A 27,991-nucleotide genomic window follows, 5' to 3' on the forward strand; every position below is an offset into this window, starting at 1 on the left:
AGAAAGCAAGCCTGATGCCCCAATGATGATACTTGGGGATTTCAATCATTGCAGCTTAAATAAAACGCTGCCAGGATTTGACCAATATGTGAAGTGCAGCACCAGGAATAATAATATACTGGACAAATGTTATGGGAATATTAAAGATGCATATACTGCCAGAGCCAGACCTCCACTTAAAAACTCAGACCATAACGTAATTCAGCTGCTTCCCACATATCGGTCCGTTTTTAAATCTACCAAACCGGTTACTCAGACGGTGAAGGTATGGACTAATGATAAATTGGAGGAGCTGAAGGGATGCTTCCTTTGTACGGATTGGGATATCTTTCTCAAGGATACGGACATAGACAGTGCTACAGAAGCAACTACTGATTACATCAATTTTTGCATTGAGTCTGTCATACCCACAAAGACAATTAAACGGTATCCCAACAATAAATCTTATTTTACCCCTGACATTATGGACTATATTAAAAGGAAAAAAGGCGCTTTCAAGTTGGGGGATAAAGCGGCGGTCCGAGCGGCCCAAAAGGACCTAAATCTGAAGATAACAGCAGCGCGCCATCAACATAAAGAACGGGCAGAGCAAAACTTGGCGGAATGCAATACTAAGAAACTTTGGGACTCAATTAGACATATGACGAACATGGACGCGAAAAAGAAACCTCTGTTTGCTCATAACGAAATGACCAGGGCAAATGAACTGAACAATTTTTATATGCGTTTTAATGTTGATAACAGTGCAGATTGTGCCGATGTTTTAGAATCTGTGATTTGTGATTTAAATGTGGATAGGATTGTAATTGATCTGGAAACAGTCATTAAAACTTTTAAAACTATTCAGATTAAAAAGGCAACAGGTCCAGACGGCCTGTCAGCTTTTATTTTGAAATCTTTTGCCGAGGAACTGTCCCCGGTCTGGGTGAAACTATTCCAGTTTTCCATGGACACTTATACAGTGCCAAGACTATGGAAAAAATCTATTATACTACCCATACCTAAAAAGATCAGTCCCCAGGAGGACAATGATTACCGGCCGGTGGCCATCACCTCAAATGTTTTTAAATCATTAGAGAAGATCATGATAGAGAAGCTTCGAACAGCTTCGTGCAACCAGCGCTTGATAAATATCAATTTGCCTACACCAAAAACCGCAGCACAAGTGATGCCATAGCGACTGTAATGCATCTTGTTCTGAAGCACCTAGAAAATCCAGCTGGATATGCTAGACTTCTTTTTGTTGATTTTAGTTCCGCTTTTAATCTCATTCAACCACACATTCTTTTGAAGAAATTAGTTCAGCTAAATGTCAATCCTTTCTTAATTCGGTGGTACTATTCTTTTTTATCGAATAGGCCACAGAAGGTTAAGTTTAACTCAGCTTTGTCTGATCTGGCTGTATGCAGCACTGGTGCCCCCCAGGGGTGTGTTAGTTCACCTTTTCTGTACACGTTGTATACCAACGACTGTGTCAGTTCTGAGCCAAATCAATTCACAGTAAAATTTTCTGATGACACTGTCATACTTAGCCTGCTCACCAAACATACTAATTTGAGTGTTCATCAACTTGCGGTTGACAAGTTTGTCAACTGGTGTGATGCCCACTCGCTGCTCATTAATACAACTAAAACTGTTGAGATGTTGTTGGATCCTAGATCAATGGGAGACCAGAGCCCTGTGGCTGTCCATGGCCAGGACATTGTGCAGGTCAAAACATTCAGGTACCTTGGTGTCCATGTTGACAGCGATTTGAGATGGGGCACACAGGTGGCCAATGTTTGTGCCAAAATTCACCAACGTCTCCATTTCCTACGTAGGCTCAGAGTATTTGGAGTTTGCAAAAATATTATGCTAATTTTTTATAGAGCAGCAATTGAGTCAATACTCCGCTATGGTATCACCAGCTGGTTTGGTAACCTATCTGCTAAATCTAGAGCTGAAATCTCAAGCCTTGTCAAAACTGCTGGCAAGATTATGGGAATAACACCCCCCCTAAATCCACAGGACCTTTTTGAGCAGGAGACGATCAGACAGGCAAATGCCATTTTAACAGATAGTTCTCATGTGCTGAATAGTGAATATACTCTCCTGAACTCTGGAAGGAGATATAGGCTTCCCTTGTGCAGGCACAATCGATACAAACATTCCTTTGTGCCTGTATCAACCAAACTTCTCAACAGCAGGAAATGATTGCAATGTTTCTGTATATGTATACGAACATAGGCTATGTGTATATGGAAATGAATGTATTATGAGTCAAACTATGGACATACTGTATGTGAGTGAACGGATTAATGTATGCTTGAGGTTATGTGATGCTGATATGAATGTATATTTATGATTACAGTTAGAGTAGCGGTGTGGAAGCATGTGAATGCGTTCACGTCGGCTTACTGCATGTGAAGGATTGTCCAGTGGTCTGTTTACTCCACCAGACTTTTAACTTGATGTTCTTTTTGTACTGTATGTGTTTTTATGTATGCAACATGTTCCCTGTCTTCACGACAAATTTCTCCCTGGTGGAGACCAATAAACTAACCTAACCTAACCTAACTTCACCGAATTACATTGCGGTAATGTGGTTACAGTCAAAGCCCTAGTGACCATTGTGATCTGATCTCAGGTCCTCGCTCTACATCCAAATGATCATGTTCTTTTATGATTGCGAAGACCTAATGATGTTTATACCCGTTTTGAGTTTATAGATGTTTCTGAGAACAATATTTGTGTTCTGTGCAAGTGGTATAGAGAAAGAGAGTGGAGTCAGGAGGGATTGAATGAAAAAAATTAATATGTGTAGCTATGAAGAAAGATTTTATGAATTGAATTATTATCCTTATGTGGTTATTAGTGTTGATATTGTGTCAGTGGCAACAGAAAAATCAACACTGATCACCACATAAGGATAAAACGTCAATCGACACTGAGTAGCTTTAAATATGCTTAGTTTATTATGAAACTGCAGCGGGTCAGCGACGTCAGCTGAGTATTTGCTCCTTATTTTTTGTCTGAGGACGCATTTATGTTCACACAGTGAACAGAATGTGAACACATGTATCCAAAACCATTTCCATAAGGGGTCTGAGTTATCAGATCTCAGGCCGCATTTGGGTGTGTTCAGACCTGAACTTGGAATTGACCAAACGTTGACAACAGTATACCATACAGACCAATCACAGTTGCTGCAGAATGCTGTTGTGATGTTTAGTTACTAGGGTTCACATTAGCCTAGAGCGTTAAGTACATAGCTAGGCTTGACCTATGGTGACGATCCAACGTAGATGAATAAATGGGTCGTTAGAGTAAATATAATCTTACCTTGTGCATGCCTGTAACTTTAGGGATGTAGTAGATGGAGTAGGTGCGGTTCTTATCACTGTTGCCTGTCACTTTAGCCTGCAGGACAAACAATGATGCTATATGTCACAAAAAGTAAGAGGACAGTTTCTCATGAGAACCAAACACCATGAAGGTACCAGTGTCCCACCTCCTCTCTGTGTCCAGCAGGGTCCTCCACGTAAACCAGCACCTCGCCCATTCCTGCACTGATGGTCTCCACAGTGAACACAGCTTTCTTCATCACAACGTTACCAACAGGCTCGACACCTGCAGACGTCAGAGGGGGACGGAGAGTTGGGATATTAAACATGTCCTGTGAATATATCGTGTGTGATCTTTGACTGACACAGAAGAAGTTGTGGGTGCCTACTTCATTCATGACTTTTAACATCTATGTCAACTTAAAGTCTGAGAGTCCAGAAGAAGCTACAGTAAATGGATGAGCTGAAATTGCCTCTAATTGCCAGCATCCAACCGCGTGGGTTGTTCTATCATGTGTGTGTGTGTGTTTGTGTGTGTACCTGGGCCATAGGCACGGGCCTTTTTGGGGTTGAGTTTTGGTCGGAGAGGTGCACCAGGTTTCAGTTTACCCTTGGGGAACTGGGACAGGTAGGTCATGACTGAATGCTCGTCCACATTGGGGTCAACGATCTCTTCGGGGGTTATCACCTACAAGATATAGCAAATGAGAAATTATTTCCAACCTAAAGGGTAGTTTTTACCTTATTTGCATATTTGCAAACGAAAAAGAAGGGATGCCCCAGATGCACTGTGCTTGAATAGTTGCCATGGAGACATCTACCCACAAAATCTACTGAGTTGAGTTGTGATTTAGTGATGGAACCACAAGGCAACCTCTACCTCCGCTCAGAAAGTACCTGTGGCAAACTCACTCGCACGAAGCAGCCGGCAGAAGCTCATACAGACAAGCTCATTGTCTGATTTTTACAGCCCACAAAAACAGCAGGCCCAGGGACAAAGCCAGTTTCATAGCAGAAGCAGAGCTGCAGGCGGAAACAGTGGAGACCACAAACCCAACTGTCAGCACGCTATGCTGTGCCAGCTGCCAGCAATGTGCCAATCATGCCAACACAACACTGTCAAAATTTCACAGGAGCAACACAACCCACAAACCAGCACTGAAACACGACATTTGGTAAAGTCTGTTTAAATACTCCATTATCAAATGGTTAACCTTTTGTTCTGAGCAAATACTACAGGGAATGGAAAGTGTTTTAGTTACAGTTATTTAATTATTTTATTCTCTCTACATGATATCCAAGTTAACCTTTGCTTTCCGATCACTTCTAATCAGTGCGAGCGAGCAGGTGAATAAAACAGTTGCTTCCAGTGGCGAAGCAAATTGCAGCCTAGCTTTGCGTGGAGTTGAAAAACTTTGACCTGCGATAATCACTTTGCATGTGTGTGACAGTGCCCTAGTTTTGGCAAGTGATATTCTTTATTTTTAATTGTCAACAAATTGATTGAAAATGAACAGGATTTAATATATTAATATATAATATACAATAAAATGTAAAAAATAATGTTAGTATATTAATATTCAATACCAAATGTGGATTAATCTGCATCTTAAAAATAGTCCCCAACTATTTACTGCCTTTGAATAATGATAAAGGTTGGGGTGTCCAGATCTGGGTTTTTTAGGATCCCCATCCTATTCAGAGGTCTTTGAAAGTAGGTATATGAGGTATGCATGTATATACTAAGTGTGTTAACTCTTTAACCATTAAATAAAGAACATTCATACAAAGTTTTGTACAATTTGCCTCCAGGGTTTCCTGAGACCACACAGTTACACAACAATACAGCCTATTGAATATCTCAAGTTTGCTAACATTAGCTAACATTAGCCATAAGCCTTTGGCTATAGAAGTGTAAGTAAGATTTAAACAGCATTCCCAAATGTGTTATTCATGACTTCAACTTTATATTTGTACAAAGAATATCATTAATTCTTATTTCTTGCCCATCTGTAAAGGAATCTGTTTTACCTGTGGGATGCCCAGCCAGTCGTCGGCCTGCTGCATGGCCTCACGGGCGTTGTCCACTGGCTTGGTCTGATCCCACTGGTCCCAGTCAGGACACAGACCTGCAGGAAAGAAAAGAGCCAGGTTTGGTTCACTACAGGCAGCAGCATGACAAATACCTACCATTTAAGTACAAACAAAGCATGACAATATAAAGAGATTTAAAATGATAATGGGAAATTTGTGTTTGAAGCTGAGAAAAAGGAAAAACATAACAAATTACAGTTTAGGCAAATCAAAATCACAGTATGATGATAATCTGTTATATTTCTAATCTTGTTTTTTGTCCGGCTAGGTAAAAATGCAGGACATTAAGTAAACGTGAACTTCACTACACACAGAAAATGAGAGGTTCTGTCTAATTATGGGCTCTGTGTTAGCGCCAAGGCTGCAGCATTGACGACCTTCAGCAGATAAAAGGAGAATTCAAAAACAGGTCTAATCTGCATTTGAAGGTGAATCTGAAGTAGTAAGTAGGTGTGAGTGTCTGTGTCCCTGAGGCTCCTTAAGACGTCTGCCCTTCAATTTCTCCACTGCATGTTGTGATAGACATTGATTATCATACAAACACTTCCTGGCAATGTGTCTGTATCAGCAGTTTTTTGTTTTTTCACTTATTCGAAACTGACTCAAGTGCGTGTGCTGTTATTTTTGCACACACAGGGAAATCTCTGGCTGGAGAGATCTAACTGCTTTGGTTGGGTCCTTATCTGTGGTTCGAGGCTGATGGTGATCCACAGGTATGCCAAAAATCCCGACTATGTAAACAGAAACCTCCCGTTTGCCTCACTTTCCCTCACCTTCATCTCTCCATGCCTGTCTCCTCTTCTCCTACTTTAAATGGCAGAGCTAATGATCAGCTCTTCATTAGCTCTGCCCTCAGCCTTTTCTCCCACACATGAAAACCACCCTCTTATGTTTTCCCTGACCTGACCTCAGATCTGCAGCTGTCAATCACTGGTGTTTGTGGACAATTAATATTTCTAGCAATCAATCATTAGCTGAGTTAAACATCTGTGTGACATCATATGTCCCAACCATCCTCTGCAAGACAGAACCACAATGATGTTCTCTAACACACACACGCACGCACGCACGCACTTACCTGGAGCACAGCTGTCAACCAGGGCACCAAGGGCCCGGCCAGTCTGCCAGTCTCTGTTGAAGTTGGTGATGGGAAGCTCGGGCAGTTTGTTCTGGATCCATCCCAGCAGCCTCTGCTTAGGTGTCTTCTGCCTGCCGGATTCTGTTTCCTCATCCTCATCCCACATGGGCATGGAGATGGAGTAGTGCAGGATCAAGGTCCAGATCAGACCCAGGATGAGCTTTAGGTTCCCATCCACAATGGCTTTAGAGTCTGGAGCCCAAAGGAAAAGAGAGGAGGGTTAGATTTATGATACCATGCTGTCTAAACAGAAATCTGCCATCCAGAGGTACAAAAATTACTACAATTAAATGAGGAAGATTTTTCTTTTACATGCATTTAAAAAGGGGAGGTATAGTCAGTTCAAAATGAACACAAAGAAGGTAAATGGGATAGCACTGCATTAGAAACATTTCAGAGGAAGGTCTCTTGTTTGATTTTTTTGCTTCTACTACTGCTCAGTGTCTCAGAAGTGAGAATCTGATGATCTGCGCTTTTAACTTCAGATTTCCCCCAGGAGGACCTCTGTTATCGGTTATCTAATGTAGATCTTTAAGGAGGAGGAGAATGCATACCTAGAAATCATAGAGCATTCTTTGGTCTGGAAAGAGAGAAAAGTAGTTTTTGCTGAAGTCCAACGTGGTACTTCATGGTCTTTTGTAGAGATTTCAATCTGGATTCAAACCACTTTGTGTGTTAAAGCCATTTGTCTAAGGCCACATCAATACAACTACATTTTGTTAGTAGTACTAAAACAATTTCTGTCCACACTGCCATTTTCGCTCTGTATCAGTTTCAATCCACGTCCATATAAACACCCCTGAAAAAGCATATCACGTAGCCGCTCATTGAAACTTGGCATGTGTGTTCCGGTTTAAACAGGAAGGCATGTGCTTCAGGCTGGACAATGGCATTTTTTAAGATTGCTCAAATATTAGCTGTCCTACTCATGTAAGTATAATTTAACTAACAGCTGTTAGCAAGACAAAAGGATCAGCTACGCTTGTAAGGGATTATCCATGGCGGGTTCTACACTGGTAGCAAAGGTTAGGGCCTGTTTTCTTCTGGAAGGAGGTCATGAGATAGGAGCCTGATGAATCAGCGATGGCCACGTTGTGACTAAAAAGATCCAATCAACAAGAGGTTGTGAGTGTCTACGTCATAGTTTCCAAACGCTTCCGTTTCTGCCCATCCAGACTTAAAACGCTGCGCTGAAATTTTCAAACTAAAACGCCTCCAGCAGTGTTTTCAAACTTTGTCATTTTTTCAGCTCAGAAACTCTGGAGTAGTTTGGACGCCAGGTGTATCTGTCGCAGAGTTGCTGCAAATAAAAAAGTACTATTATGGATGTAGCCTAAATACTGATTGAAAACAGCAGTACTGGTGCCGTCTAATCTTACTGCAGCCTTTGTTAGGAGTCAATGTTGAGAATGGAACTACAGCTTGAATGAACTGCTACTGTCTTTATTGCTTTAGATTATATCTCAAAGGAAATGGGCTACGTGGCTAATCATAGCTACATGGATGACACCGTGAATTACCTAACTCTCTCTCCAAATGAATATGGTGGCACTGCTTCACTCATACAATGCAACTTAATTTACAAAAAGATAAAAAACATTGTTGCTTTGCCTTTAATATCTCTACTTTAATAATACATCTTCTATTAAGGATATGAACCTTTAGAAATGGGACCAACTTTCTTCTTTTGAGATGTAATCGGAGGAGGGAGATGAAGGGACTTTTCTGCTTGAATCATGATTCACATCTGAGCAGAAATTTGAATATCTTTTATTTTATTACAGCAACCATCCGAAAAAATATATTCTCACTTATTGTGCTATGGGGAAAGAGTTTAGATAATTATTACATTTACATAGGCTTATACAGATTTTAACACAACAGTCCATACTTGAACAGAATGACACAATGGCACATCTAGTTATACGTCTGGTTGGTCTAAATTCCATCTGAGGCATTCGTCAGTGTATTTTTGCATAAGAGTGCTGGGGCTGCGGTTGGGGGCTGGCGCTACTGAAAAGGCTGAATATTTAACTGCAGCAGTAGGAGGCCCAGAAAGCTCTCTGGCCAAGAGCTGCAGCAAGAGTTTGAGGTTGGGGTCAGAAAGTATGGGGGTCTAAACCATAAAAGGGGGTAATGGAATATATGCACGTTCAAGACAACAAGCCAGTCAGGAACACATGCAGCCTTTACCTCACAACATGGTAATAAATTAGAGAAGTTCTTTCCCTACATTCAGAAGTACATCTGCCAGTCCCTCTGAATTTGCGTTGTGCTCACATGGTGCCCACCCTGCTCTACATGATATATCAGCTGCTCCCAGTGGAAAAAAACACTCTGCATAGTGATAAAATAAAGCAGGTTCAGGTCTGTTTGGATAACCCATCACCATGGGAACTTAGAGAGAGCTGGGTCATCAGAATAGCGGCAGAGTGGCAACTCAGTCTCTTCAGGAATGACATGGGAATGGAAAGCAAGAAGCAGAAGATCGGATTGTGAAGGAACAATGGAAAGAAGAAGAGAGGAGGGGAGAGGAACCAGAGAGAAATGTTGCCTGAAAACACAGAAAAAATGACTGACAGCTATGAATTTACATTTGTACTATTAGGGGGCGGGACTGGTGTGAACATGTGTATCCCAGGTTGGTACTTGCAGCAGGAATGCAAGATCAGGAGTAGGGGTGTGTCACATAGTGAAGTGAGAGCAGGACAGGACCACAACAAAACCACGCGTACAGAAAAAGGCCAAAGTATCAAACTAATGATTATTTTATATATTGATGATATCTTTATATGAATATATCACTTATTTTCAAGTTTGAAACGGGACCCCGCCTCCGCCTGTACAATCTATTGTAACTACAGTTTGATGAGCAATCAGTGCCCACTGACCACAGCTCACCAGTGTGAAGCATCAATTCAGGTTTCAGGCCTGTCCTCCTCATCCCGGGTGTTGCTAGGACACATTGGCACACTCTGTCTGATAATGCGTGGTTACGTGTTGTTCTCTGATTCATGTCTCTCGCACACAAAAGCCACTAAACATGCAAGGAATCTGCGAGCATTCCCGGCAGGCCACAGCGCATGAGCCTGACAGAGAGCCCCATATACGGACACACACTGCCGCAGACTGCCCCTTCGCTGACTCAAAACTGCCCCCCACCACCCATCTAGTGTGTGTGTGTGTGTGTGTGTTTGTTTGTGCGTGCTTGAGAGAGAGAGAGAGAGACGGCCAATAGAGAGTGTGTGCGTGTCTGTTGCCCCCAAAACTCCCATGACTCATCTCTTCGGCTTGCTGGTGCAGCCCCCACCAAACCTCCTCCCATCCCCACCCCAGGCAGTGACACTGCTATGACATCATCACAACCCCTGACCCACGGCCTGACCCGGTCCCTCTCGAGGCGGGAGAGGGGGTGGGATAAACGAAGAGCGACAGCGAGAGGGGGAATGGTCCTGTTCAGTATTAAGGTTGTATTGCAACATCTGGAGCAGATTAGTCGCACGATCTTGTCAGGCTCAGGACAAAACCACACAGCAGGTTGAGATAGAGGTCTCTCTCTTACCTGGTAGTCCCTTATGGTGTCTTTATATTTAAGACAACCATGAGGTATGTATTCGGTCCGTCGACCATACGTTTTCTTCAGGTCCATGATCAGAACTGTAAACTCTCGGTTTGCCGCTTTAGGTTTTTAAAAATGAGGATGTTAAAACTGTGCATTGAAACTCAAGCATAATGTCAGTTTATCAGGCTGTCATATTAACACATATGTAGTCGTCCTGGAAACACTGGGTTTGCGTCTTGTCTTGCAAAAATGAGGTTGGCAATCACCTGGCAAACTCCTCAGACCACACGCGCACGCACGCACGCACACGCACACGCACACAACTCATGTCTGGAAAAGTGGCCTGAGAAAACCTAGTCAGACAGAACACAGTGAGGAAATGTTACACATTCCACTGTGCCCTTATCTCTCAAACACACGCACACTCTCTTACACATGTTTAATATAGCAGCCTGTTCAGTGTCCGCCTTACTATAATGTTCCTACTACACAAATTGGCCTTATAAGACATGAAACATAGGTAGAATATGAAAAAACTGATCAAAGCAGTTGTTTTACAACTGTGACACAAATTCAGCTTGTATCTTCAAACATCCAAACTCTGAAAATCTTTGACCTGGAGCTCTCTTTTTCTTTTCTTTCCCTCCCTCCCTCTTTAACTCCATGCAACAAACCACACTGGAGCTACTACACTTCCTCCTCTTCCTTTCTACTCCTTCCAGTCATCCTCCCTCCCTCCCTCCCTCTGCTGGAAAAAAGTTCCTCCTGGTTTTTTAGCCTTAAAAGGGCAGAAGCAAACTGGATCTTGGCCTCCCTACCATTCGCTGGGCTCTGGTTACAGGCAGAGGGAGGAGGGAGGACAGGACAGCAGAGGGGGTGGAGGAACAAGAAAGAGAGGAGAAGAAGGCAGGGAAAACTGCTGTGTGGGACATTTTTAAAGCCTGCACTGACATGAGCACCCGACTAGGATGGGCTGAGATATGTTCATTTGAGTGACGAGACCAGAGAGGCTGAGAGAAAGTGAAGTTTGAGGGGAACAGACGTAGAAAGACAAAAATGAAAAACATGAGGGGAGTGGCGAGTGGGGGCAGGCTAAGACAGAGGCTGAGGAGGTGAGAGGAGGACACGGGCACCACATAAAATGATGAACGAGGAGGTTTAATAAATACCATACGGCTTTAATCAACTGTTTGTTTCCTGGAAACATCTTAGAGCTACGATCGACCTTAAGAGCAGAGACTCGGTTTCCAAATAATTGATAGTTCTTAGTCTGGCAAAAACGATTCAGGTCTGGAAAAGTAGATCCCCTCGAGACGTTTTTCTGGCACGAGAGCCCCAGTCTACTTGTTGGTCAAATCTGGTAACATTATGACAAAAGCCATCTTCCAGTACACTTTTCTTGGTTTGATACTAAACACATTTTATGTTAAAAAGACATTACGGGACAGTGCCATTGACGTTAATGTGCCACTTATTTCAATAAATAATTTTAAGGTTCAGTGTGTAGAATTTAGTCACTGTATCATTGCATGTTGCGTCTGAATACCCCTCCCTCCCCTCATCCTCCCCTTCCAAACATGAAAGAGAGCCTGTGGTAACCTTCAGTTGTCATAAAAACTCAAAAGGTGTTTAGTTTGTCCAGTCTGGAAAAAACATGGCAGTATTTCAATATTTTAATATAAAAGGTTCCTTCTAGGTTAAAGAAAAAAACAATTCGTAAAAAGTAGATTAAACACAATAGTTAAAACAGCAAAAACATTATTCTATATTCAATTGCCAATAGATCCCTTCACCTAAATCACCTAAGATTGTTGTGAGTACATTAAGGAATATTTTGCTTTATAGCTGCGTGTTCAGTCTCAATATGATGCATAGGGTGCAGCGGCAAGTTTTCAACGATGCAATGCAACAACCTGAATACCATGGTGCTGAATGGAAATGTGCACTCTGCTAATCCTCAGTATCTACTTGACGAGTCCTCTTTCGCCTGCCGAACAGGAAGCTATGCTTACGATAATGAGCAGGCAGGAAGTAATCCCTTCTGACCCAACATAGTTGCTAAAGTCTCCCGTTTTGTCACTCTCTGCCCAACGTTCTTCTCCGCCCTACGCCACCACAGTCACTCTCACGTCCATTCTGTTCCTGAAAAAGAAAGATTACATTTGATGCTGTATGACATCCCCAACACAAGCAGCCTCTCTGTAAACAAGCTGCAGTATTTAGATGTCCCAGCGGGTCCACATAGTGCATTCTCGCCTGACGAAGCAGTTACTGGAGCCCAGTGAACTGCCTAAGCATTATTGCTGTACAGTAATTACTTATAATAAAATAGTAATTTGTTTAAACCTGCATTAACTCATGTTTTGGCCATTCTTAACAGTCAACTGTGTCTCGAACTGTGTCTGTCTGCTGTTTGCTGCAGAGAGGATTACGTACAATGTTTTAAAGGGGGTCTTTAGCTGAAAACAGATGCTTGATGGTTCTGGAAATAACACTAATATGGTGCAAGTAAGGAGGGTGAACTGAAGGAGTTAAGCCATGGGCTGTGCAACCAAAAGAGATGTTTTTATTTAAAAACGGCATTTTAACCAAAACAATTTTTATCAACGCGAGTGTTTTGGCTCGGAATCTGTTTTAATTCCAACATGAAATATTTCATTTGGGCTAGAAATTTGTAGAAAGATAACATGACAAGATTAAGAAATTACAGATTTATCCTAACTTTGAGAGTTCCATATTTCTATCAAGCTTTTTTCTTGTTTCTGAACCACATAGGTTTGGACCAATCATCATACAAAGAGGGAGGAACTATTGACTGATACAGGCGTGTCTTAGGTGTGAGGACAGGGAGAACAACAACGAGTCTCCTGAAATGGTTAGCGTAGATGCTGCTGTAGCATCAGTTACATCAGAACTCGAGAGAATTGTTTCTTGAAAGAAAGAAGAATAAAGCATGACATTAAAGATTTTTCTCAATGGTAGAGATATTCTCACTCTGACGTGTGACAAAGGATGGGTGTAATGGCCTACAACAAATATCACAATAGTTTTAGGCTATAATGCGATACACAATATATAGCTCGATGTTTTGAAATCTCTTAATCACTGTACAATGTTAAATTCATAAAAGTCCACCAGTGGCTAAGCTAGCAGACGTTAGCATTTCCGACTAACGCTGGAGTGAACATTGCCCACATTCGTTATTCGTAGACAGATTAGTTCGGTTCAGCATTCAGAAAGAATATGGGCTAACTGTTAATAACTGTCCCTAACCATCTTCAACTTGCTGGGACTCTTCACTTTCTTTCTCTCAGTGTCTTCCCTCCTCCCCTGATACAAAAACACGCATGCACTCAGGAGAGTTTTCTGGATGGGCGGGGGGGAGAGCTGTCTGCTGTAAGAGGGACATGAAAAGAGAAAAGCAAAACTCAAAAGAGAATTTCTGAAAACATTCACGTGACAATTTTATACTCATGGTCACGATCTCACGTGGTAAAAGCTGCGAGTAAATTCAATTAGCGCCCACCCCTACGTGTGACGTGACAGATGGTTCATCCTTTTCCTTTTCAGATGGTTCTGTGTAACACACCATCTGCTGTATCAGGTCAGATATATTGGTATCAATGTTGGTTGGAACTAGACAGTGAAGTAACAGAAAGTCTGAAGTTTGTTTAGGCAAGTGTGCTTAAGGTAATTTAGAAACAGTGTCACCTTTAGAGTTTTGTGCTGAATAAGCCGAGCGGTGACGAGAGAAAGGAGGAGGGATTAGACTATACCATCTCATTATTGAAGTAGATACAATGTGCCTCTTCTAAACATTTCATACAGAAACATGAGCAATAGAAAATCATTTATATGTGAAGATGGCACCTTTCAGAAAGATACACTTGTATGCCACACATGTTCTGTCCAGTTATCCAAGGTAAGTCAATGCAGGTCGACAAAGAAAGTGAATATTCTACATAGACAAATCTTAAAGCTAAACTAGGTAACTAATTAAAAAAAAAAAAACTAATTTGTTTATCATATGAATATAAACAAAACACACACTTACTTGAGTTTACTAGCCATGCCTGATACAAGGAGCTTAAGCAAAGCTACAGAACCCCAAAATATAAATTTCCTGACATGTTAGAAGAAACATTCTCACATTTATAACCAACTCACAAAGATATCTGTACACACACATGCAGTCTTGAGGAGTTATGGCTTCGAATTAGTAGATAGCCCGCTCCACTTCTTGAGCTACAGCTGCTGTCCCAATTGACTATTTATCAAAATAGTTAGTGGTAAATTTTCTGTGACTAATAAGCGGTTCATTGCAGCTCTAATAGCCACTATTGGCCAGTGTACAGCCAGAGCCAGGCTTTGTTTTTATTGTTACAGGCAAACTTTATTATTTCTCCTCTAAAACATTTTATAGAAAGTAATAGTTTTTCCATAAGAATAAGAAAAACTTCTGCCGAACAGGCTATCTCCTCTTTTAGTATCAGAAATATAGAACACATATTATTATTATGTATCAGTGTAACAATGAGGAGGCTGGTTGTTACTAAAGAGGCGTCTGTCTCAACCTTAATGTCTCTGATCTCAGGCAAAGACAGGGGAGCAGCAAGGTTCATAGTTACGCCACAATTCTCTTCGTTTCCCAGCCTGCCCGTGTGGATGACGGGGCAAGTGTGGCATGGTCGTCGCCACCTTACTGTTACTGTTTCGACACAGCGCTCAGTCAAGTAAACATAAAGAAGGGTTTTGAAGGGTTTGAAAATATGGATGGGCTGTAGCAGTCAAGGAGTGAACGTCTGCATAAAGAGCACCACAACCAATTAATAAGATGGTCACTAAGTCTCGATGTGCTTTGTGAGTGTTTAAATACGCACATATGCACACACACCTAAGCACAGCTATCCTTATTTACTTTGTATCGACTTCTTCTCATCGTGGTCAGCCTAATAAAAACCATATCCCTAACCTTAACCATGACTAGTAAACAACTTAACACAGTTCACATATTACCACTTCACTCAACCAGGAACTCAGAAATGTTGTTTTGGTCCCCTTGAGGTCTACTGGTCCTGACAAGGTCAGTGTTTATAATGGGAAGGTCCTAAAGAGGTAACAAAAATGAGTACAAAAACACACACAGAGATGATGCCAGGCGAAATCATTGAACTTGATCAAACATGGGTGTGATGAACACCGGAAATATGCACGTAAGCAATCTCTCCACGTGCAAATCAGGTAAGGCCTCACAGAACTCTATGCTAAAAGATAATTGATAAAAAGATGTCAAATTTCTCTACTATCGAAAAAAATCAGCAAATATGCAGACCCATGCAGACCACATGGTGCGTTTTAGCAGGGAGCCTGGGCCTGTTAATGGGGGCTACAGTCTTGGTCTCTCCCAAGACTCACTTCACTCCCTGCTAGATGGAAGCCTCGTCACTCCTGACTGAATACATAAGAGTTCCTCTCTGGATTCATCAGTAGTCATGTGACTGGTGCCAGGTAATGCGGGATTGGTCAGACGTGCAGAAAGTGAGATCCCCTTCTGGGATGAACCGTCATTAGAGCAAACACTAAACTGCAGCCATTGAAGGTCAGAACAGAGTTTCACTGCTGAGATCCGGTATGTTAGTTGTTACTAGTCCAAATAACAACCATCCTCTCAGAGACATTAATGACGTGTCAGGGCGCCAAGATTTAAGCTGGTGGAGCAGACCACAGGTACTGTGGAAAAACTCAGACTAAATTATAATGTTTATTATAAACTAAGTAATAATACGTTATATGTTATGTTAAAAGCAGGTTGACTGATGAAAATGTAGTAATAAACTTGTCTGCGGCTGTTTTTGTTGTAATGTACATACTTTACCTCCAAAACTCTGAATTATCTTGTGTCACTCATAAAAAAACTAAAACTAACACTACAACAGACTATTTCATTATTGCTCTGTGAAAATACTGGCAAATATAAATCCATTAGTATTTGTCATCATGACATTTTTTAGAGAGAGACGACAGAGATGTGCTGCTCTCTCTCTCCTCCACTATTTTTTATTTCTGTCAACGCCACAAGAGCAATGCATGATGGTTTATATAAAGTAGCTCAGTAATGTCCAGAAGGTCATAGGGCCTGGTTTATAAAACATCTCATTTTTAAAAAGGGCACAAGTTTTGGGTAAGTTTAAAAGCTTCTACTGAGAGGATTCTATTTTTCCTTTGATCAGAGCCAAGTTAACGGTTTCCCCTTGTTTTCTGTGTTTAAGCTAAGTCAACAATCTGCCCCACAAACACAAATGGCACGGATTTTCTCAAACTTTTTGCAAGAAAACAAATAACCTTTTTTTTTCAAAATGCTTAGCTTTCAACTTTACTTATCTATTAAGCACAAATTCCAAACATTAACTTATTCAAGTCTCTTCAATGGCTTTAATTTCTTCTATAATTGTAAACTGGAATAAATTGGGTTTGGGCTTGATTGGGGCAAGGCTTTCGATATCCTCTCAGGCTCTGAAAGTTTTAAATACTTTAGTATGAATTACATATTTTTTAATGATTTGTATTTGGAGCCCTTGTCCTTTTCGAACCCTCCACCACCATGACCATGGTTGCTTCTTGGGTGGAACTGATTTCTAGTAAGTCTTCAGTAACTCACGATGAAGTGTTACAGTAACTACTGTTGCACCCTATGATATGAGTAAAAGGAGAAATGAAAGAGGTTTAAAGACCACACCCCGCCCCCCCCCCGGCCCCCCCCCCAGAAAAGAAAGTCATCATTAAGATTTTTTTGTTTAAAGTTAAAGTAAAGGAGAACAGAAAAACAGACAGATCTCGAAAGCGCAGAAAGAAGTCAGGAGTGTGGACATCATGCTGAGCAATGATGCCAGTTTGGTAACTTGTGGTGAGTGTTGCTGGCTGGGTGTGTCCACTTTCTGAAATGAGAGGAGGAAGTAAAAGAGGAGAGCGGACTCCTCTGTCATCTGCAGATTAAATGACTCAGAAGGAGCAGCTCGGACGAGGGTGAGTCAGCTGGACGCACAGACAGACAGTCAGAGATGAGTAGGGTGGCTCATGGTTCCTGCATCCTGAATAGTACCAGCAGTGAATTTTAAACCCATCAACCAGCTGTCATCAAGATAAGAAAAATGCAGCGAACAGGAATCTCCCCCCTAATATGGAAAAGAGAATGTTCCTACCAACCACAACACTGTCTGTACTGATGATGGGATCTGTGCACAGCAGCTCCACCTTCTTCTACCTCTCTGCTGAGTGTCTGACCTGGTGTCCAAACGGAGCAGACGCCTCACCTGTCGGCTGCAGTAGGGAGAGGTAATGTGTGTGTGTGTGTGTGTGTGGAAACTGTGAAGTGAGCAATACATCCCCCAGTGGGATGATAGGAGCTTACTCACTTCTGATTCACAGTCACAAACACTGTGTTAACTAAGCTTTTGTCTAAGGGAGAAAAAAGTTGTTGTCTCTCTTCACACCAGGTGTATGAGGGGAGTCAGTTCTCAAATAAAGATTGACTTAAAAATGATATTAAGTTAATCAAGGAGCCTTGACTGTCTTTCTGAGCCACGTATCTCGCCAAACACCAGAAGGCTGTACTTTCCTAGTTTTGTACTGCAGCCAAAGGACTTTCATACACCTTCATTCAGATGTACAACTGCAAAATCATCAGTGTTGTGAGCAGGCAAGAAGCTGCATGTAGGCAAAGCCCATTAAAGCCACTTTAATGTCACAGAGCGTGAGCCAAGTCCTGTCTAATGCTGTGGAGACCCAGCCCACTGCACGACATGAGCACAGACAATAGGCCTGTGTCTCTGTGTGTGTCTGTGTTGGTCTGTGTGTGTCTGTGTTGGTCTGTGTGTGTCAGTTTGTGTCTGTGTGTGCAGGATCAGCTCTCCTGTCCTACTAGGCCTGAAGCACATCCCGGCCCACACAGTTTGGCTCGGACCGGCCCAGCCCAGCCCAGCTCGTGCGGCAGGGGAACAGAGAGAGTCTGGGGCCCCTCTGCACAGTCAGACCCCCTCCTCCCAAAACAACCCGCCTCAAATCTGGACAGCCAGAGACAAAAGCTCAGCGGCCCTGGACACCGGGGGGAAACGCCTGCTCACACAGTAATCTTACCAACACTGGAAACTTTACTATAGACTTCTCTTACACTTCTTCACAGTAATTAGCTGTGGAGTGTTTTTTCACCACTTTTTCTACACAGGGTGACTGATTCCTTTCTTCTCACTGGGAAGTGGACATGCTCAACTTTCTTGGGTCACACACCCTGCAGGTCTGCACACATGCACGGTTCTTTAAAGTAGACACTGCAGTCCAGCTCAGATGCTGTGTTCATTTCTCCATGAAAAAGAATCATGAGTCAACACAGCCCAGTAGAGAAGCAGAGGACATGCCACCTGAGTGGAGGTGGAGAAGCATATCTACTATAGGCATCCATTCATTACAACCCAGCGGTGTGTCTGACCAACCTATGGACACCAGCTTGATGTTCTCCTTGTCCAGGAACTCCAGAGCCACCGACACGTTCTCCAGCTGCATCTGGCGGAAGGTGGGCCTCTGGTTGTACTTTCGGAACATCTTCTTCTGGGACAGCACCTCCAGGAGCCCGATGAGCCGCAGCCCGTCGCTCAGGTCCGTCTGCAGGTTGCCGAGGCGCTTGTTGACGCATTTCAGATGCTCGTTGCACCAGCGGGTGAAGGTGTTCTGCTGGATCTTCTTCCACGGCGCATCCTCGGCCAGGTCCTTCTCCGTCGCGGGCATTTCGGCGTCCTTGTCCGTGGAGACAGCGTTGGGAGCGGGCGCGGCGCTCTGGTGGAGCCGGGGGTGGGAACCACTCATTTTTATCGTCTCGGCTGTCTCTCGGTTCGCTGGCTTTTTTTTCTGGGTGGAGTCTGCTCAACTTTGTGTGGCCGCTCCCTCTCTCTCTCTCTCCCTCTCTCTCTGGCTTGGGTCTGAGAGAAAAGAGAAAGAAAAGAGTTAACTTGAGAGGTTAAATATATAAATATATATAAAGCATGCTGTAAGCATTACAGCAACAAAACGAACGTTGTGCTTTTACTTCGAAGACAACTTGCTAAAGAGGAAGCGATCACATGAATGTTGCTGCCCTGACACAAATCAGCTCCCGTGACTTGGATTGTCTGTGTCAGTCTGATATTGTGAATTAAAGCTTATCAAAAGGAAGTCAGATATTATTGATTGCATGCCGCCAGTTTCCAACCACTGCTGTCATTTATCCGAGGAGCTAGAAGAAGATTCAACTCATTCCACATCGGGAAACCCACTACACTGCCCCCACTAACTGCTACAGAGTGCTGGTCACTTGTTTATTTCATGTTTTATTAATATTGAACGTATTGCGTGTCCAAATTACGCCAAACTCGGCACTGCACTTCCTTGTGCAATTTATATGTCAATAATACACATGCCTAGTGTGAAGTCAATTAGGTGAACCATTTGTAAGATATGACTTCCACAGAGAGACACACGTTTGCAGAATTAGTTGGTAGATGGTACAAGTGATAAAATCGTCCAATGAGTCAGCTACAGGGAAATGGTTCACTTTCCATGTATCTACAAGACACCCCCCACCCCTTCAGCTTCAGGCTCATTGAAAACAGACCTATTTAATTATTCTCTGACCTTGATTGTCACAGTGTGTTATAGGAAATCTCTATTTGTCTGGCAGACATACAAGGTCAGTAGCATTGTGAAAATATTTGATAGGCATTAGTTTTTCATTCCCAGTCCTGATTTATCCCTGGTCACCTCGGCTTGATATCTCCATGGGTCACAGTTACTGCTGAAGCCACTGGAGAAACAAAGTGATACAGATGACACCTGTGGGTGCACACACACATACTGTATAATGATGAGTCTGACCTGAGCTCTCTGTGTGCTAACACCCTATCTCAAGAACAGTGTGACAGCTATAACAGGCTCATGTTCAGGGTCCCTGGGAGCAAATTATGCTCATGTTCATGGGTCCCATGCAGGCATCAGTGTAATACAATAAATATGTGAGCTATCCACTGGGACACGCAGGGCAGTGACTCCTCACAGTGTCAGAGTTATGTTTGTTTGTGTCTGCTGATCTGCCTCTTGAAGCATTGTTCTCTTTCCTGTCAATTTACATGCAGCCAATGTGACATTGGATGCATACATTTTCAGTGTTTGCAGCCTATAATTTCTGCTCTCGACTGGGTGAACGTGTGTTTGTGCGATGTCACCGTGCTGTTTGTGCACTGCAGCCTTATCTTTAAAGGGGTTACAGACAGCGAGTGTCTAGACACCAGCCGCATCCACCTCCTCTGTTTGTCTGCGCTGTACTGACCAAACAACCAGATGAGATCACACACCAAATATGCACTATATGATGCACTAATGACAGCCTGAGTGTTTTATAGTAGCAGGCAGTTTCAGAAAAAGGAAACAATGGCACTGGTGGGCCGATTCATTAGGAAAAATTCTTTATTTTCACTTTAGGCTTTTAGAGAGAAGCTTTCTCATGTGTACATCTCTCCCCAGGTTAGACACAGATAATGAGAGACACAGCAAGGAGATAAGGAGGGGCTGAGGCAGCAAATATTATAATCCAGAAGTCTTGATAATGTTCTCACTGTCATTTTTCTGATAGAGGACTTAAGCGGTTACAAAACAGAGATCACAACTAGAAAGATGACAATATGACCAAATTATGATTATGCCTCACAGCTAGAAGGTTCCAGGTTAAACTCCCGGTTTAACCAGGATCTCTCTGTTTGGAGTTTGCATGTATGTTTGTATGTTAACCCTGTGATACGCCGACCTGTACAGGTCCAACCTCACCTCTCGCCTAATGTCAGCTGGGATCAGCTCCGGCTTTTCCTGCGACCGTCAAAAAGGTATAGACAATGGATGGGTGGATATGATTATGTTGCCTTTTTTCAATGGCAGCAGTAGTTTTCATTTTGGTGCAGCAGCTGCTGTAGTGGTTGGAGATTTATCTCAGAATTTGAAAAGTGAATGCCAGGAACACACGTCATAAAAAGAAATGCAGCATAATAGAATACTGAAAACTGAGTTATAGAAGCTAATGAACCCGAGGCTGGCTGAGACATGATGTTATAAATTTAGCTTTTTATTGAGTTGCATTATGGGATTTGTAGGATCCTGCATTTTTCAAGCTTGACTCATACTAGGAATGAAAAATCTGGACATCTTGACCTCTGCTGCTTCAATTTGAACATACTTTGTGTTTAATTAGTCTGAAAGTGCCACAGTGATTCAATCAAATTCAATAAAATTGTATTCACAAATTACAATTTGTCTCATAGGGCAACATCCTCTGTCGTTAACCCTCAACAAGAGTAAGGAATAACTACAAAAAAATTCTATTAACAGGAAGAATGTAGAAACCTCAGAGAGACCCAAATGTGAGAGATCCCACTCCCAGGATGGACAGAAGTTCAATAGATGATGTGTGTACCTGAACACATCAACAAAATTACAATATTTACAACATTGATTAGAGGAATTTTTTTTTAACATAATGGAAAGGTAAAATGTCTGATAGAAATGAAGGGAGCAGTAATGACCCTTGAAATGGAGGAGTTATTGCCAGTAATGCTAGAATATGTGAGCAGGCATATTGTTATTGTATATCAGGCAATCACTGGATAAAATTTACAAATCACAACAACACACATACACAAGCTGACATTTTCGGACTAATTTTCTGTCTGTCTGTAACAGAGCAGCAGAGGCTGTAAACACAGAGGGAGAGATGTGACTCTGCAGCTTTTTTGACTAAATAAGGAGCTCAATGCCAGGAGCCACAGTGTGGCCAGCGGCCATCAAGAATGCTTTGCCTCAGTGGGTGTGTGTATGTATGTGTGTGTTTGTGTGTGTCTGGTCAAGGGAGAATCTAAAGAATGCCCCTCACCCTGGAACTCCCAGCCTTACTAATGGCCCAATAAAAGACACACACACACACACACACACACACATACACACATATGAATTATATATCTGTGTGCTTTTACATACACTGGGCCATTTAAAACAATAGAATGTAGATTTAGAAAGTTCCCTCTAAGTGTGTTATTTGCTCCATTCTTCAACTTTCATACATATAAACTTGTCACAAACATTTACAGGCTTTGGCCACAATCAAGGTATAAAACTTAGGAAGACCCTGGCTAGAGATTATGCAGAGCAGGAGAGCAGCGCAGATATAAATACACCAGCAGAATGCATTGAGGGACATTGAGGCATTTAAGACAGCCAGCTTTAGGTTTCAAACTGATGGACACACTGAAAGAGAAATGTTTTCAGGCCCCCTCCTCCACCTCAGCTCATGCTGAACTTCAAAAAGCAGAAAGTTGCCTGGACTGAGTGAGAGCTGGAGAAACATTCACTGAGTGGAGGTCTATTGTTTCACTGGAATTCGCCAAATAAACAGGAGACAAAACACAGGGCGGGGAGAGACAGAGTAGACCAAGACACATTTACATGTGTCAGAGTCTGAAGATTTAGCAACCTCTCTGATTTGTCATGTGCCTCCCTCTAGTGTTTATTCATGGCACTACATTTAATCGGCTTCTCTCGCTTCACGTCCCCCCTAGTCTGTCCTTATCTAACTTTGTCCACTTCTTCCTTATTTCCCCGTCAGTCTTCTTTCCTGTCTCTGTAATCTGGACTCACTCTGGACATCTTCACAACTCTTACTTAATAACTAAGTTAACATATTGTGTTTTATATAAATCCTCTCTGACATGTTTTCACATATCTTCATCAAACGTCAGTTGATGTGTACATGTTTGCAATTATTTGAGTTAAAGGGAGTTTGACACTTACTTGTCAAGATATTTCATTTCATATTGGGGACATCCTATAGGGGCTAAGATGAACAATTATACATAAACTAAGTATTGCGTTGATATATATATATATATTTACATGCAAAATACATCAGGAGCTTATCAACTATGATGCAGTGGTGCACTATCAAACAAAGCAGCAATGTACTCAGTTCCTACACCTGGCCGCATCAACAACATTAAGTTATGATATATACTAAAACATTTTATACATTTTTTTAAACCTTTAGTGCATTTGGCTCCAAATAGCATTTTTAATGAAGGAGCCCTACTATTTAGACAATGGTGTTTCAACCAGGATGTATACATTAGTAAGATACATAAATGACACATAAACCAACAATTGTTGGTTTAATTGGGTTTAAAAGTGGAGCTCTCCAAAATATTCAAGGTCCCGACTACAGACACCAAATCCAGTGGTGAGCTGTGTAATAATGCTTTATCCTGTGACTTATAACTGTAATTTAACATTTTGCTTACACATTGAACCAAAGCTGACAATGAGGGCAACAGTAGCATGAGCTCTTAATATCCTGGATCAACAGAATCACATGGCACCCGAAGAGGGGGAGCTTCATGATGCTGCATTATGACAAATCAGATCAACTAAATATGAATATAAATAAATTAATATGAACATTAAAAGTGCTGACATGATGTATATTAGATAATATATTTGACACGATTAGATAAGTTGAGGTGATTGTTGAGATCAATGTGAGTTTAACAGCGTCTCCTGCCAATGATGCTTCTATCATGACAGTATCTGGCTTCTCACCATCACTCGCCACACCCAGTCAGCCGCAAGTCGAGCACAGCAGAACTCAGCAAAGGAAGTTAGGTTGATGTATGCTGCAGCCAGGCAACGCCAAAACCACATGACACACACACAACAGAGTCGTCTGGAGAAGGCAGAAGTCAGACACACTGATTACAGCACAGTGAAGGCTTTACCCTTAGTCTCTCTCACGCGCTCTGTGTGTGTGTGTGTGTGTGTGTGTGTGTGTGTGTGTGTGTGTGTGTGTGTGTGTGTGTGTGTTTGTGTGTGTGTGTGTGTGTGTGTGTGTGTGTGTGTGTGTGGCACATAGTGAGTGAAAGTAGGCCAAGACGTGTCAGATAAGGACAGGTTTGGTCTACATTTTTTTCTCTCTATATGCCAACATAGCCTCCTTTTCTTTTTCTCCTCATCACCTCGTCATTATAAAGGTGATGTGAAACCATGAAACTACAACAAGTCAAAATCTAAATCTCTCCCAAGTTTTTGGCCAAACCTACAAAGTAATTTGTGAGAGTCACTTGCAGTAACCAGCAGAACTCCTTTAATCTTAAAAAAACACTTTTCTCAGCAGTGCTTTCAATGAGCAATGTTTAGGAATGTTATGATGTCAGTGTGAAATTATTGGTGTTGAAAATCAAAGAGGCACATTCCAGCCTTTAAGTCTCATCACCAAAGATGTTTAAAAGAAGGGAGAAACATATTTTGACTTTGGCCAACTCTATTGCAACCATGTTCAGGACTGTGTTAAAAACTCGCACACTACCTAGACAACAGCGGTCCCATCTCAGATTAAATTCACTCAAACTGGATTTAACACAATTCTTAAAACTGCTCTTAACTCTCGAGCTCACATATTCAGTTTTTTCGGGTGGGTGTGGGTTCATCTCCTGATGATGTATCGATCAAAAAAAGATGACCTCCATGCAGCCCACCTAAATATTATACCAAAGGGGTTTAAAAACACAAATATGCAGATTTTTTAGGAACTTTCATTAGGTGAAAAATATGGATTAACAAGCTCCATGGGTTATACAAAACAACAAAAATGTAATATATCTATTAATTATAAACAGTATGTTCTGCTTCCTCCATGATAAACGCATAAGAATATGTGTGTTTGCACGTGTGTGTGTGGGCCAGATATCATGTTATTGGTACCTAAATCACCGTCATATGCAATAATAATATGGGACTGGTCTTCCTTATGTAAATCGTGGAGACATGTTTTAAGGCTAGGAAAGGATTTAGTGGAGGTTAGGTTTAGGTTTAGCCAAGGATGGCTGATGTGACTCAAACTCTCCCTCAGCTATTTTTGAGAATAGGGAGCCTGTGACCCACAAATTTCATTGCCAGCGACTGCTGTTGTGAACATGATTAATAAAGTCTTGAATCTTGAATCAGTCAAGAGAGACACGACTACCGAATCGTTCATATTGCACATATCTTTTTTGTAGTGTTTATAATATCTCTATACTGTTCCCTTTATTTAATTTTATATTTATATTTTTATATCCATTATGCAATAACACATTACAGCAAATACCTTTTATGTGTAAACCTGCTTGGCAATAACCTCTCTCTCTCTCTCTGGTGGGCCCTCTGCTTCCCTTTCAAATTAAGCCCCTGTGATAAATATAATGAGTGAGGAGCTGACGAGGTGAACTATGTGCAGACGTGAGGACCAGGTGGACTTCCTGCTCTTGTGAGACCCGCTCTCGGCGACGGGGGGCGCAAGTGGCCACCACTGCCCCCCAGAGTAAAGATCTGCAGTCAGTGTCCGTGTATTACCTTATTTGGTGTGGAGACCCTAAATGTTAAGGAGATGCTGCTGCTGCTGCTGTGATGCTCTTAAACAAAGTGTAGGAAACAAGGTGATGCGCTCCAGGTGACGGAGACAAACAGTCACACTACATGAAAAGACGTAACAGTGTGAAGCAGGGTGGAGAAGTTAGTGGTGCTTCAACCCGGCGAGACCCTCCGGTTCCTCATCTCTGTCAGTGCGCTCCCTGCGCTCCAAGCACACTCCAAACGCACGGGCAGACACAACCTCACAGCACCATATCTCACAGCACACCCTGTCAATCTTCAGAAAGGTGGAAGACAAGTGTCCCACAGAAACAAGCATCATCCGTGTCCCTCGCAGCGGGACAGACTCTTACCTGTGTTGCAGACTGTGATCCTGGATTCTCCGCCGTCTCTCTGCTCAGTGCGCACGGCAGCTCTCACGGGTTGTTTTTGTGTGTGCGCGTGTATGTGTGTGTGTGTGTGTGTGTGTGTGTGTGTGTGTGTGTGTGTGTGTTTGTGTGTGCTACGCCGAGGTCCCGGACCTCCCTCCCCACAAACAGTCCCAGTGGGGGGAAAAGGGTGTATCGCTTGTGCCGGGTGGCGTAAAGGAAGGAAAGAGATAGTCCCTCCGCTCTGTAGCTCTTTTCTACCTCTGCGTCTCCTCGAACCCCTTCTCTCTCTGAGAACCTTAATTGGTAAACGGCTAAAGAATCGGAGATGCTGGGGGTGTTCCTCTCTCTGTGCCTCCTCTTTACCAAAGTATGGGTGACGCCATGACCGCGCCTTAGGGATTGTAAAGGTATGATGTCACCGGCCCACGACGTGCACCTATTTCTCCCATCTCCTTTTTAAAATCCTAAACTGGGGGTGGTGTCTCCCAGTGTGTGAGTGTGTGAGCGTGTACGTGCGTGTGTGTTTGTGTGTGTGTGTGTGTGTGCGTGCGTGCGTGTGTGTGTGTGTGTGTGTGTGTGTTTGTGTGTGTCTTTTCAGCCATGTCCCAAATGGGTTAAGACTTGATTTAATTGGATCAGTGGTTATAGGTTAAGGTTAGGATAAGGTTAGAGTAAGGATAGGGTTAAATTAGGGTGAGGGCAAGTATGTACATAGGGGAGTTGTATGTACAAGCATCAATCAGTCCTTTAAAGTGATCTCTGACAAAGGCTACATCCACTTTACTACGTTTTGGTTTGAAAAGGCATCAACTCTGCAATGGATTTGCCTGGCATTCACACTACTGCAGAGTTTTAGAGATGCTAAAATTTAGAAGTTTGAAACGCTGCTGATCGCATTGTGAGTGGGGAAAACTCTGGGACAGTGTTTTAGTTAGGATGGGCAGAAAGATGTTTGGAAACAATGAGATAGGCAATCTTGCTGATGGGGTCTTTTTGGTCATGACGGACCCTTCTCTGATTCGTCTGGCTTATTTCACATGACCCTCTCCCGGAAGAAAACAACTGGCATTTGCCAACAGCTGATGTGCAGTTAAATTCTGAATTTTATAACGTTCCAACTGTTTACATGAGTAGGAGACCAATCATTTTTTTATCAATCTGCGACAATTTCTGTGTCCAGCAGGACCTGAGCAGGATGTGCAGGCCCAGTGCTATGTGTTTTCAGGCAAATTAATATGGATGGGGATTAAAATTAATACACAGCCAAAACGCTTGTGTGGACAGACTTTGTTTTGGAAACACTGTTTTAACTAAAACAATGTCTGTATGGATGTAGCCCAGGTGTGTTTGTGCATGTGTGTATATACAGTGCTGAGAAAAAGTATTTGCCCTCTTCCTGGTTTCTTATGTTTTTACATATTTGTCACACTTAAATGTTTCAGATCATTAAACAAATTTTTATATTAGACAAAAATAACCCGAGTAAATATAAAATGCAGTTCTTAAATGATGATTTCATTTATTAAGGGGAAAAACCTATCCAAACCTACCTGGCCCTATGTGAAAAAGTAGTTGCCCCCTAAACCTAATAACTGGTTGTGCCACCCTTGGCGGCAACAACTGCATGCAATCAAGCATTTGCGATAACCAGCAATGAGTCTCTCACATTGCTGTGGAGGAATTTTGGCCCACTCTTGCAGAATAGTTTTAATTCAGCCACATTGTAAGGTTTTTTAGTATAAACAGCTTGTTTAAGGTCATGCCACAGCATCTCAATCAGATTTAAGTCCGGACTTTGACTAGGCCATTCCAAAACCTTCATTTTGGTTTTTTTAAGCCATTCAGAGGTGGACATGCTGGTGTGTTTTGGATCATTGTCCTACTGCATAACCCAAGTGCGCTTGAGCTTGAGGTCACAAACTGACATTCTCCTTCAGGATATTCTGTGAGAGCAGAATTCATGGTTCCATCAAATATGGCAAGTCGTCCAGGTCCTGAAGCTGCAAAGCAGCCCCAGAACATCACACTACCACCACCATGT

General features: G+C 42.3%; 1 protein-coding gene across 3 annotated transcripts in view; it reads right to left on the reverse strand.

Annotated features, from left to right (window-relative positions):
* The window catches only part of flna (filamin A, alpha (actin binding protein 280)), a 51,384-nt gene extending 25,371 nt beyond the window's left edge, over nt 1–26,013 (reverse strand). For all 3 annotated transcript variants that reach the window (XM_061074223.1, XM_061074224.1, XM_061074222.1), the window contains exons 1-7: nt 25,933–26,013; nt 18,604–19,086; nt 6,496–6,747; nt 5,355–5,452; nt 3,864–4,011; nt 3,491–3,609; nt 3,322–3,399 (exon numbers count right to left, since the gene is read on the reverse strand). In XM_061074223.1, the coding sequence (XP_060930206.1) occupies nt 3,322–3,399; nt 3,491–3,609; nt 3,864–4,011; nt 5,355–5,452; nt 6,496–6,747; nt 18,604–18,973 (1,065 nt within the window). In that variant the 5' untranslated portion in view covers nt 18,974–19,086; nt 25,933–26,013. The remainder of the gene's footprint in view (nt 1–3,321; nt 3,400–3,490; nt 3,610–3,863; nt 4,012–5,354; nt 5,453–6,495; nt 6,748–18,603; nt 19,087–25,932) is intronic.
* Nucleotides 26,014–27,991: the final 1,978 nt, after the last annotated feature.

This window comes from Limanda limanda, chromosome 7 (genome assembly GCF_963576545.1).
Source record: "Limanda limanda chromosome 7, fLimLim1.1, whole genome shotgun sequence".
NCBI lineage: Eukaryota > Metazoa > Chordata > Actinopteri > Pleuronectiformes > Pleuronectidae > Limanda > Limanda limanda.